This window comes from Cariama cristata, unplaced genomic scaffold, assembly GCF_000690535.1.
Source record: "Cariama cristata isolate BGI_N322 unplaced genomic scaffold, ASM69053v1 scaffold4514, whole genome shotgun sequence".
Lineage (NCBI taxonomy): Eukaryota > Metazoa > Chordata > Aves > Cariamiformes > Cariamidae > Cariama > Cariama cristata.
Window position 1 is genome coordinate 39,867 of NW_009614535.1, and position 12,923 is coordinate 52,789.

General features: G+C 40.2%; 1 protein-coding gene across 1 annotated transcript in view; it reads left to right on the plus strand.

Moving 5' to 3' along the window:
- The window catches only part of ALK (anaplastic lymphoma receptor tyrosine kinase), a gene marked incomplete at its 5' end in the record, with an annotated part of 76,129 nt that overhangs the window by 18,769 nt on the left and 44,437 nt on the right, over window positions 1-12,923 (plus strand). The window contains 2 exons of the mRNA XM_009699457.1: window positions 1,573-1,742; window positions 11,978-12,072. Of these exons, the coding sequence (XP_009697759.1) occupies window positions 1,573-1,742; window positions 11,978-12,072 (265 nt within the window). The remainder of the gene's footprint in view (window positions 1-1,572; window positions 1,743-11,977; window positions 12,073-12,923) is intronic.

A 12,923-nucleotide genomic window follows, 5' to 3' on the forward strand; every position in this document is an offset into this window, starting at 1 on the left:
ACACATTTATCTTGAATGTCTGGTCAAAATAATATAACAAAATGGATTCATGGACCAACACTTGCATATCACCTTGTACATCTTATCAATGCTTGTGTCATATGTGCTAGCAGTACAACAGACCCCGGAGTGATTCCAGGCAAATGCAGTGATTTTTGAACTGGAGAGAGAGAAGAACCACTTACAGATATTAGTTAGTTTTTTCTCTCTCTGTCATAGTTTTGCAGTGTAGTCAAAGTCACTGCTGTCTTAGTAGCTTTGGATATAGACAGGTGAACTGTGCTGTTTACTTAAATTCAGTACTGATAATGTATATAATGGGCATCCAGAATTTTGTTCCACCCACCCAGAAATTGTGAGCATAAGCTGGGAATAATAGCACCACTTCTGTTCTCTTGATCGACTTGGCTGCTGGGACAGACTTACACCATGAGATAGGAACAGCAAGCAAAATCTAGCAGTTGCATTTTATGCTGAGAAATGGATATGAATATTCTGTGCTATCACAGCAAGAAAGTAAGTAATGTTATCAGGTATTCCTGTGTAAAATATTAATTTAATTCCTAGCCCCCTGACTTAGATGTTGGCTTTGAAGTGTTAAAAACCAGAGGGCTATTTTTTAACATGCATAGATGCTAGATACTGTGCTGAGCACTTTCTTGTGTCCAGAAAATCCATTGTTAATGTAGCTTTAATAAACTCGTTCCTTCAGCATTCTCACCTCTACTGGTTATTGTGATGAGACCCAGCTCCTGCATATAATATATATGCATATTTTACTTACGCTCTTTATCTTCTTCCCAAGAAAATGAGAAGACTGTATTCATATAATATGGATTCTGACACTAGCCTGATGTGGAAGGGATTGTTTTTCTTTTCATACAATGAGGGAGAGAAAGTCATAAAATGAGACAACTACATGAAATAATCTTACACATGGGGATAAATGCATAGAAATGGACTCAATTACATTAAACGTAACAAAAATGTTAGAAAACTGGCTCCCTAAGGTATTTTAATTAATAAAACCCCTAATTATTACTGAACTTTAATTGGAAAGTCTGTGGAAACTTGGAAGGAGGTAAGGAAAAACTGATTTTTGAAAAGAGTATTTGGGGGATAAGGATGTGATTACTAGTGATGCGTGCTTATTGCAGCTACTCTCCCTGTGTTTTTGCTGCTGCTGGAATATAAAAGTTTATTGCTGAAAAAGTTGTTAGTCTTAACTTGAAGCTCTTAGGTGGCATCTTAGGGGAGTGTGAGCTTTGTACTGCAGATAATAGAGGTATTAGTTTATCCCTTTAAAATTACAGACACGTATGTGAAAGCTGAGAGAGATGTTTTGAACTCTACTGAAAAGAAAGACTGGTAGTTCCAATATTAAATAGGATATACTAAGTATTACAGGCTTCCACATCTGTGGAGTTTTCTAAAGGGATTACATGAGCATAAGGGAGAAAGAATTGACTTTTTGGTGATTAGAAAACAAAGAAGCGAAAGAAAAGTTTGGCATTTTGTTAACTTTTGGATAATGTTTGTGATGTTTAATCTCATATGTTCTCTTTCTTCTAGCTACGAATGTCATGGCTCATCCATGGTGTCTTGCTGGGAAATATGTCCCTGGTGCTGGTCGAGAACAAGACAGGAAAGGAACAGAGACGGACTTTCTGGCATTCAGATAACAGCGAAGGTTTGGGAATATGGCAGTGGATGACCTTACCTCTCCCAGATATACTGGATAGGTATGAGCCTCCTCATCATTCTCCTTCATGCTGATGAGTCATTTCATTGCTAGCTCTCTGGCAATGAAAATGACCAGCATCATTCCTGGAAGCTATTCCCTCAGGGAGAGGAATTGCTTTGTCCCCGGGAGGTATTTTCTGTTAGAGGTGTGGGGAATGAGAACAACTGAGTACTTAGAGCAAAGCACCCAATCTTAGAACTCCTGAGTGGTGGTCTTGGTTAACAAACCAGGTCCATGGGTAGTCTACAGCAAGGTGCTTAAACTTCTGTGTCTCCATTTCATCGACTGGAAATAATCATTCTCCTCACATACTGTTTTATGTAGCACGTTTGATCCTCTTACGTGGTTTGCTTGAGTTGGATGTGAGCTCCATAGCTGATTTTTTTCTGGGTATCAAAGTCCTCAGTGTTCAATGTGTCTAGATCTGAGGATGAAAGAGATAGGAGAACAACCTGCTGCAAGATGAGACAAGGATGCATCTGAACACTTTTGTGTTAACTGTAGCAGGAGGCTCAGCTTAATAAAGGGCTGTCTCAGTTATGACTGTATCCTGGCTGTAAGCATTGAAAGGTTTATCTGGTAGCATATGCTTAATCTGGTAACATATGCTTATTTAGAGTGTTGTTTTAGCTGTTTCTTACAAGTCAGCTTTAAGGGAATACTCTTGTTCATTGTTTACTTTTTGTGTGTGCTCTGGCTTATGCTGTTTATAGAGAAGACGCAGACATACTTCACCCCCTGCTGCCCCGACCCTTAGGCTGTAAGATGCATCTACAGTCTGTGTCATGAGCACTGTTGTCCTTTGTCTTTTTGGAAATCTGTGCCCTAGAAATAATGGATTTCATTAAGGGATAGTTTGCCTCAAGAAGTTTGAACAAACATTGTATGAATATGTCTTTTATCTTGCTGGCTCTTGGGGATGCATGTAGGCTGCAAATACAACAAGGACACTGCCAACGCTTCGGTCCTGAATGTATAATTAATATGTGTGCGTCAAAGATTTAAAAAATATCAGCATTAGGCTTATTGTGGAGTCACTGCTGAAGTACCATTTGTAAAAATACCTGCTTGCTTCATTCCCTTCATCTGTGTTTCCTTTGAAGAATGGTATATTTTGCCATTATTATTTATGTGATTTATTTTCTAATGTTGCCAGGGGAATGTTTTGTACCTGAATTATTCCGTACTCTTATACTATTGCTTTCCTTTAAATTCTCTCTGGTTGCACAGTCAGGCAGAGAATACTTTGATCTTACGAGCCAGGCTGGCAGTGGGTCATGTGGAATCACAGATTCAACTGATAACACGGTGTTGACTATCATGTTATAAGGTACTGACATCCTTACTTCCCCTTTACTTACAGAGAAAGACAGCTGGCTTCACTAAGGGAAGGGAGTTTGTTGGAGGTTAAGACATAAGCAAGGAAAACTTTGAAGTTTTGGTGTCTCTTGAAAAGTTTTTGTCCTTATTTATTCACAGAAAGTGCACTATTTTAATGAATTTTTTTCTAAGATGGATTTCGTGGAAACTAGGCCTTCTTGGGAAGGAAGGAATCTCCTGTGAGACTCTGAAATACTGCAGATGTCTTTCTCACCATCTCAAAACCTCTTTCTTAGGACATCTGGACTGATGTACATATTAGGAAGGAACTCTATGGAAGTGTACACTGAAATGGTACTGGGGAGACTGCAGTATATATACTTTGGAGATAAATGACGGTTGTATTGAACTGTAAGAAGTATTTCATTGATGTGAATGCAGTGCTGGTGCTGCTGAAAGCTTACTGTGTCTGTCTTTTTCTAATTGGTTCCTGTGTAAGTAGCTGTGAGGTTCTGTGTTAGAAGCAGCATGATATTGCAGATATTCCTGCAGGAGGAGCTGAAACTTTAAATCACCTCACAGAAGTAAGAGTTCTTGAATAAAGCACACCACTGTACCGGTTCCGCACAAAATTAAAGAGCATTCCATTGTGATTGCAAAGCTGAATGGAAAAGTGTTATTAATAACAAGGTAATACGCTCTAAAACTGCTCAAAATCATGCTTCTTCAAAAGCTGCTTAACCATAATTTCCATGTTTGGCTTAACACTTCAAAGAATCATTAGGAAGACTTCCAAGAAATTAGATCAGCTCTATCTTTAGAAGCAGACATTTCTGAAATGTTTGATATCCCTCAGGCTGTTGGAGGAAATTATATTTTGGCAGAAAATGGCAGCTAGAACATTTCAGGTGATTTGGCAGGAAGAGGAAGCAGGAGGAGTATGACAAAGAAGCTAAATTGGAACTGCGGGATGTTAGATTTCTAGCACTGGCAACCTTGGACACATGCTTCATTTCCAAGAGTATGATGAGTAGAGGATTGTCGTCTTTCCTCCCATTTGATCCATAGGAAAGCATCCAGTTGCAGTTTCACCTTGTGTGAGGTCTTACCTTTTCTGCGTGGACTTAAAAGAGGCTGAAGTCCTGGGTTTTTACACCTTGCTGAAGTTAGCTATCCTTCCTTGTCCTAGAAGGTGGCGGCGAAACACTCTTGAGAGTTGGCTAATGTGGCGTGTGGGTTAACAGAGGTGTAACCCAATTTCAAACACTCAGTATCTTCTGTTCGTGGGGGAGGAAGGGCAGAGGGCCTGGTGAAGGATATGCCGTCAAAGCAGCTACAATTAAAGAAGCCAGTTGTGGGCGAGGGCTCCTTGAACTGTTGGATGAACAGATTGTGCCTACCAGAGGCAAAAGGCAAAGTCACCAGAGGTCCTGTATTTTAAATTGCCACTTAAATCCACTCCACATGAACTAACAATCCTTGCTGTGCTTTGTTTGGCCCCTGTGGAGCCACCTACTCCTCCCTGAAGGACACGTTATCTGCAAATCAGATAATCTGCACAGATCAGTGAAACCTAGAGAATTGGTCATTTTTATTTGCTGGAATTTACACATTAATGCAATGTTAAAATATTTGGGTTGAGAGTAGTATAGAGAACCAGGTTATTGTAAAATTGTTTTATTTGATGCAAAATTACTATTTGTTTTCCAATGGTAAGTGATGAGCCTGTTGAGGATTGTTCTTTTTTAACTTCATAGAAATGCAAGTAGGAAACAATGTCTTGAAAGCTCTGTTGTAGTTGGTAGTTTGGGCTTGCTTTTTTTATGCGTTTATTTTTAGTTAGTAAGTAAATGTGAGTTTAAATTTTAATAATTATATAGTCATGGGAATGTGACAGCAAGAGCAAACAGAAGCCTGATGTAATTGAAGATGAGTGATTTGTGGAGCTAATAATTAGACATTCTGTTAGTTTAACATTATGGTTAAGGTATATCACACAGATAAAATACAAGCATGTGTGACAAAGTGATTCTCTGGTGCTTACTGTAGGCTGATGCTTATTATCACCAACCCACCTAGCAGCTGTTTTGCTACTCATTGTAAAAGGTGGAAAAGGATTAGCTCTAATAGGCTGAAGCCTGGCTGGAAAAATAGTGCTTTAAGAAACAAATTCTAATTCTCTTGATTTCTGCTCCCTTGGTGAAGCTGAGGCCAGCCGTGTGGAGCAGCACATAGACTAAATGTTTTGTGGGTCTGCCTGCCACCTGGCTGGAGTGGCCCGGAGGTGGACTCCACATGAGCCAGCCCAGCCCAGCCCAGCTCTGGTCTTTTGAGGCCTATATTCGCTACTAAACCTGTCCTTTTCTTTAAAGACTTCACTATAAAGTCTGTGAGAGGAACCTGGTAAAAATGGCAAGTATTAATAGCGACCTGTTTAACCTCAGTACAGTTTTCTGATAGAAGATTGTATAGAAATATAAAAGGAATATAAATGTGGGTACTGGTTAGAAAGTTTTCCTTGGCTTCCTTTCTTCTTATTTTTTTGGCATTACAAAGTCTAAATTTGAAGGCAGTCGTAAGTAGTAGTGGCCAGATGAGGGAAGGAGGAGTGAGAGGAGGAGTTTACTTGAGCTCCCTGGAAACTGAATTTTCAGTCGTAAGTAGTGGCACCATTTGCCTTGTCACTGATAGCAAGACTAGGCCCTGTGTCGTTTTAACAGGGCAGAATCTTCAGAAAGTAAAAAACAATTTTCTTTGGGTCCCATTGTGCTCAGAGAGCTTCAAAATTATTTTCTTGCTGATGACCTTCTCCTGAACACGAACTGAGCAGGTTTATTATGTTGGAAGAGAAAAATGTGACTTACCTGGAAGGCTAGGCATGGATGTGACCTTCCTGAGGAACAAAGCAAGGAAGTCTACAGACTTAAGTTACCCCAGAGGGTGATACTCTGTTGCAACAAGTCAAAATTCATGTCCAGATGATTGTACTTTCTTTCTTTAAACTGGTATCTTTACCTATACCAGTTGTGCTGGCTTGCTGGATTTTATGAACTGCACTGGTGCTTATCAGTTTTTCATCTGCATAATCAAAGTGGGATTCCCTTTCAGTCCTTGGGACTGAGATCCTTTGTTCTGTCTGGCTCCTTCAGCAGTTCTGATCTCCGTGGCAGCCAAAGCAGCTAGGGACCCTCTCACTCATTACTGCAATACAAAGAGCAGTAAAAAGAAGTTGTCTCATAGTCATACCACTCTGCTGTATTTCTGCCAGCTATGGCTAAACACTCTTCTTGTCTAATAATTTCTTCTTGCATTGCTCTGTCGCTCACTCATGCTCCTTTCAGATTTTCACTCTGATAAGTTTCTGGGCATCAGATTTCCCATCAACGAATTAAAAGAAAAGGAAAGTTCTTGGCAACGTTTTGTACCCAGAGGCCTGTTTGTCTCCTGTTATTCCTGAACTTTCTTCCCATTTTGCTATGAAGAAACTGGGACCCTCCACACAAGGCAGATATATGTGTCCATACACATTACCACATCTATATTAGTTGGTCGCATCTACCCCCAGATCTCTTCATTCTTTCTTCTTGTATCCATCCAACAAGCATAGCCTGTGTTGCTCTGATGTGGTCGCACATTACTTTGTTAAAAACAGAGTGAGACTTTAATGCCCATATCGCTGTTCTTCTGCTCTGTAGCATTAACTATGTCTGCTACTGTCCTACTTCTGAAGTAGGGTTTTTCTGCTGGTGGTTGTTCTGTTCATCTGAAAAAAGGAGGTTTCAGTGACAGTGTGTGCAGAGTACCTGTGACAGATTTTTGTACATGTACATATTCTGCATGGTTGCCTTTAATAACACCTTTGAATCTCAACCTTTATTACTAGCTATTAAGTAACTTCCTGCATGGCAATTCTGTCATTGTAACTGAGTTTGGTTAACATACTTACATTTCTCCAAATAATCTCATTCCACCTAAGTATGTCTTTTATCCCAAATAGTAAGTATTCCTTTGTGAAGTGGGCTAACAATGCATCATTTGTAACAGAGAAGTTAATGGAAACCTGGATGTAATAAGGGTTAGTGACCTGAAACTTCTCCATTCCGCAAGTACCTCGATCTCAAGCAGGTTCTGCCGTAATTATTTTAGCTAGGTAGAGAGAGAAATCAGTTCCATCAGAGGCAAAATATTACAAGTTATGAAATGGAATCTGTACATACAGGCACACTGTGATCGTGTCACTGCATGGGGGATTCAGTACAGAGGAGATTAACGTTCAATCTTGGTTAATAATCCCTATCTTTATGGTAAAAAGAAAAAAATAATGATTATGAGCCTTTCTAGAATAATGGCATGAAGACAGCTGCCTGAGTCTGGCTAATGGAAACCTGAACTGTCTGTATGAGTCAGGGACAATATTTAGGTGGAATTCTGAGTTGTTAGTGAAGAGAAGGAGCTGTAGATTTTGCACAAAATCAGCTTTCTGAGGTCTTTAGTTCAAGGACAGTGTTCTTCATTTCCCTCTGAACAGAAGAGGATATAATACACCCAAAAGCTAACGTTTCTGTGCAGGGAAGACCTAAGGATAGGTGACATAAGCAAAACAGTTTGTCCTCATGGAGGCTATACCAGCATACCTATAGATGTATTGTCATATTTTTAGCTCTGTATTTCCCTCTGTAAATAAGCACCAGATAAGAAAAAAATAAGTAAGCAAAAAGGACCAACTGAACAGAAGACCCAGCGTGATGTGATGAGGCTCAAATACTGGCCACACTGAAATAAAACTCAAGGTTCAAAGATCCTGAGGAATAGGGAAGATTACAGCCCAGAATCTTTGATGCTATCCTCTTTCTGTCAGATTTAACTGAGTTGGAATATACTTGGTCCTATCTTTCAAGGAATTGTTCATCTGGATTTAGACTTCACAGGTTGGACCAAAGAAACAAATGAAAAAAAGCTGATTTGGTATGCCTTTGGTGCCATTTCTTATCTGTGACTCTGAAATATTTGATCAGCAGTCATCCTTGAGTGGTTTCTGAACTTATGTAAAACTTGTATCCTTCAGACAGCCGAGCTGATGTTCCCCAAAGGGGAGACTTGAATTAAGTTTTTTTCTGTCCACCTGGTACAACATTTCCCATCTGCCTCAAACAGATTTTAAAAAAGGCCTTTGTATGAGTTGGATTCACAGCTCAGCTCACACTCAACTCTGTGAGATGTAACTTGTACTTCCCAATTGTCATACATCTAAAGAACTTTCTTCTAGCTGTTCTCCTGGGGTCAAGTCGGGCAAAGGAAGAGACAGACAAGAAGTAATTTCTACCAGTCCTCAAGTAATGATTTTTCTAATATCCAAGCCATTAAAGCCTTTCATAGCAACCATATTTTCATTCCTATAAAGAAGTCTAGCTTACAAACACAGACTTATCTGATGAGAGTTTGGATTCCATATGAGGAAGTTGGGGTTTGTTGAACAACAAAGTCATGACAAACCTGCCAGCACTAATTTTGCTGCTCCTCTGTAATTGCCTTCAGCAATACTCTTTCATGGTCATCCACCACAGCATCTGTGTTTGCAGATAATATGTCTACACAGTGCTCTGGACCAGTATCTGTGCTGTACGGGTGCCAGTTAAGTACTGGGTGCGCAGTCAGTGTACCCCACTTTGATCTGTGCAAAAATATCAGTGAGACGTGGTCACCTCCAGCGTTACACTGAGTCACGGCAATAACATGGGCTTCTGGTGTTTCACTGTCAGCTTCCTCCAAAGTCAAAGGGAGTCATTTCATTGATTTCAGGGATCAAACAGAATGTGGGGAAAAAAAAAAAAGGAGAGGGCAAGGGAATGAGATTGTCTGTGGGATTTTTTTCTGTCTCACTGATGTGTGACATTTCAATCTTCAGTTTTGATTAAATTTCCCTTAATTAGCCCATTAAGCTAAAACCACCAAAGCTAATGATTGAAATGTTGGTTAACTGACGATCTTGTTTCATGGAATTTGAAAGACATCCTATTTCTACATTAATAGTGTCATTAAACTGGAGAAGAGGAAAAGATGAACTATTTGTTGCAAAAATGCTGGTCTCAAGAGAAAGTTTATACTGAAACTGCATTCATGTTAGGTAAAAAAATCAGATTAATAGGCAACCAGCACAGCACTGATGGTCCTAACAGTGTTTAGCACTCACATAATTTTTGTGTTTTGGAGGCATCTCTGTCATTTTTTTCATTCCTGGTGAACTTCAGAGAACTTCTCAAGTGTTCTGGTCCCAGTGCTCTGGCGGGTGAAATCAGCAAGGCTGTCTCTTAACTTGAACAAACTGTAAATAAAAGTAAAAAGCAACCTGTTGTGTTCTTACAGGGGCATGTTAGATGGCAGTCCCTTCAGTGACAGAAATAGTGGTTTGTATCATGCCTTCCTGTTCTTAGGGGCTGAACATTTGGTAATTCTCATAAGAACAACCCTTTCTTGTCTGAAGAAGCATGACATGAACAGTGCATCAAAGGATAACACCTTGGGGCATGAAGCTTAGGTTCTGCCAAGGAAATTGCCTGAAGCTATTTTTGGAAGTATTTAGGTGCCTGGAGGTACAAAGAATTTGCGTGGTAGTCTTTGCAGAAGTATCTCTCTCTTCTTTTACACAACCTGAGCTAAAGTCTGCAGAAGTTGAGGGAAAAGCTGACATGAAGAAACTTATTTGTCTTTGTAATTAATTTCCCAGCCTCAGTTTAGCACCTTACAAAAATACACATCAAAATGTCCACATCTTCAAGTAGCATTTAGTGTGCACCGCCAGGAAATGGGCCAAAGATCAAATGCATCAGAGACTCAGTTCCAGTGGTCTCTTCAGTGTAGCACCAAGCTGCACTGTGGGCAGGCCATTGGTTTGCAGACACAGCCGACTGAAAGATGTGCAGCTGAAACCATTTCCACCTTACCTCTTCCTGGAGTTCTCAGCAGCACACAATAGGGAGGGAGAAGCTTCTGCTGAGCTACGGCCTGTAGTTTACAGCCCAAGGTAAGCGCTGGTTCTCTATAACATACCAGACTGTGACCTGTAGTGATTCAGGACCTGTTTCACATACAGTTCAATCATCTCTGCTGCTGGCATAGAAACTTCCAAGGAAAAGTAGATCAGAGCCCACCCACTTCATCTGTCCAACGGCTTTTGTTTAAGACTCACATGGCATGTCTTGAACTGAACATCTTATGTTTGTGCTAGAGCTTGTAATTTCATTTGAAGTGTTGTGGGATGTCAGCTGTGGAGCAAATGGGGGAGGAGGCTGGGGGGGCAACAGCCGATGTAGTTGGAAGCCAGTTCAATATCCAAGGATTTTACGTTCCTTCCAGTTCTCCTCCTGGACATACCCACAATGGGTTTCAGGTATGCCAACTAAGAACTGTGAGGCTTCTGGTAACATTAGACTGCAGTTGCTCTTTGTGTGGATTGGGAAGGCAAAAGGTACACTTCTGTGATCTTCAGATTTGTTTGAATGGAGCTTCCGCCTTTTAAACTGATAAAGACAGATCATTTAGCAAGGAAAATTAGGTCTTGCTGTTTGGAGTTTCCTTTGATGCTAGGGGTACTCTTCCTTCACCATATCCGTTGTTCTTTGTGTCAGTCACCTGCTCTTTCATAACAGCTGCTCATGCCTTTAGAACATAAAAAGTCCATTTTAGAAAAGTCTCTCCATAGGTCCAATGCGTATCTCCAAGGAGAGAAATTTTGATATTGAAGCATCATTGGTTTACTTTACCAGAAATAAAGAAGGAGGAACATAGTAACTATATCAACTCTTTTCTGTTGTGAACAGACTGTGTTCTGTTCTAAACCCTTTGGCACCTTTCAGGGGCTGCCAGGATTTTTTTCTGTTTGAAGTTTTTGCTTTGGTGGGTCAGCTTTTCTGTCTGTGTCCCCATTTGTAGCTTAGCAAGAGCATCAGTTGCCGAAGATGACGACACTTCAAACTAGATATCCTCAAAAGGCACATACATCCCTGGGGTCTGTTCTAGCTTATGCCAGACCTCACTGTCATCTCTGGTGGTGAAAGCTGTGCTATATTTGAGAACAACATGGAAGTTGGTTACATTTCTTGACAGAGTCAGGAGGCTGAAACAGTTAAAACCCTCATTCAAAACACAGGAATGTGGTGTCCTAGAGTAAATATACATATGAGCAGAGAAGCTTTGCTTGAATTTAGTTTTGTGTGCTTGGTTTACTGGTTAAGGAGAGGTAGATTTTAAAAACAGTAGGAGGCAACAAGACTAATGTAAGAATACTGATAGCAGACAAAAAGCTGAGAGAAAGTATTTTAGACCCAGTACTATGCAAAAAGGACTAGAGTCTGTGAGAAGAAAAAAATTCTGCTGGTGTTTAGATTCTTACTGCAGTGAAGGGACAGGATTTCTACAGCCTTTCTAAATAAATATTGCTGCTCCTCAAAAATACCTTGTTCTGTCATCAGTTTCTCATCTAACCTGGAACAACAGCAATTCGCATTCTGGCTAAACGATAGAGCAGGATGCATCAGCAATAGAGACCATTAGAGACCCATGAATGCCTTAACTTCTGCTGGCTTAGAACATCAAGATACAGGAGGGTCCCAGAAGCCAGGGGACTTTTATTTTCTGTCCTGACACCCACACACACATACTTGCACCCGCTTCAGGTTGTATACCTCTGGAGGGAAGAGGGGCTCTATTCTTTTTTTCTGTCTGCCTATATTCATGTACAACTCCTCTCCTCAGATCATCTTTGCTTGTTAGGTGTGAGGATACTTTATCAATTTAATATTTTTCTATGTGAAAATAAAAGCTTTTTTCCCCCCTTCTAAAACAGCTTTAATTGCAAAGAGCTCTGAGTTTCATCTCTTCAGCAGAATTTAATCCCTGTTCTTCCAATCTTTGCAGGTTTTGGTTTCAGATCATCGCTTCATGGGAAGAAGGATCTGATGCCATTATTGCTTTTGACAATGTCTCCCTTAGTCTGGACTGTTATTTAACAAGTAAGTTTTCCTTTTGTCTGCAAGTGACTTGTCTTTTATTTGCCATGTAATTGAAATTTGGAAAGGGAGTGAAACTGCAGGGAAGGGATTGGGTGTTGTTATCTTCAAAAGACTCTTGAAATGTAAAGGTATGTTTCAGAAATAACTGTGCTTAGATGGAGGAGACTGTTCAGATGCATACCTTGTTAGTGGAGCTGACCAGTGAAGGGGTTCCAAGTTTGGCAGTAAATGAATAGTAAGACATATGGTGTGGGACAGTCAGCTTCCAGCTGAGACAGTAGCATCACCTATCCAGCCAGGTTGATGACAAAGCCAATCTGTGATTATAGAGTTCCGCATGACCTGGTTTGCTGTGTGACAGTTATCAAAATGAATGACAGTTGGACTCTGGCTAGGAAAAGACAGGCATGCTGTGATTGACACTAACTTTGTAATAACATTGGGCACAATACTCCAGTTAAATTAGAACAAGGTTATTTTATTTCCACTGACATGCATTTAAGACTGAATTGGAAACTAGGATCTTCACTTTTTCCTACCCTTGGTAAAAATTTGGTTTCTGATCCAGAATTTGTGATTGACTGGCCTCTAGAATATGCCCAGTCTATACCTGTGCTGCCAGATTTCACCTCGTTTAGATTTTTATTGAACGTTTGTGTCTGGCTCATCTTTCATAATCTCATGCATAGTGAATTGCTTAATTTGTAAGTGTGTTTAATGTTCTGTCAGGCTATACCTCTGACCAACAATTTACATGAGGGTTGGAGGATTGCTGCTCTGAGCACATGAAACTTCTACCTTGGGTTGAGCAGTAGAACTTGTGTTCTTTCATCTCCTAGGCTTGAAGCTAC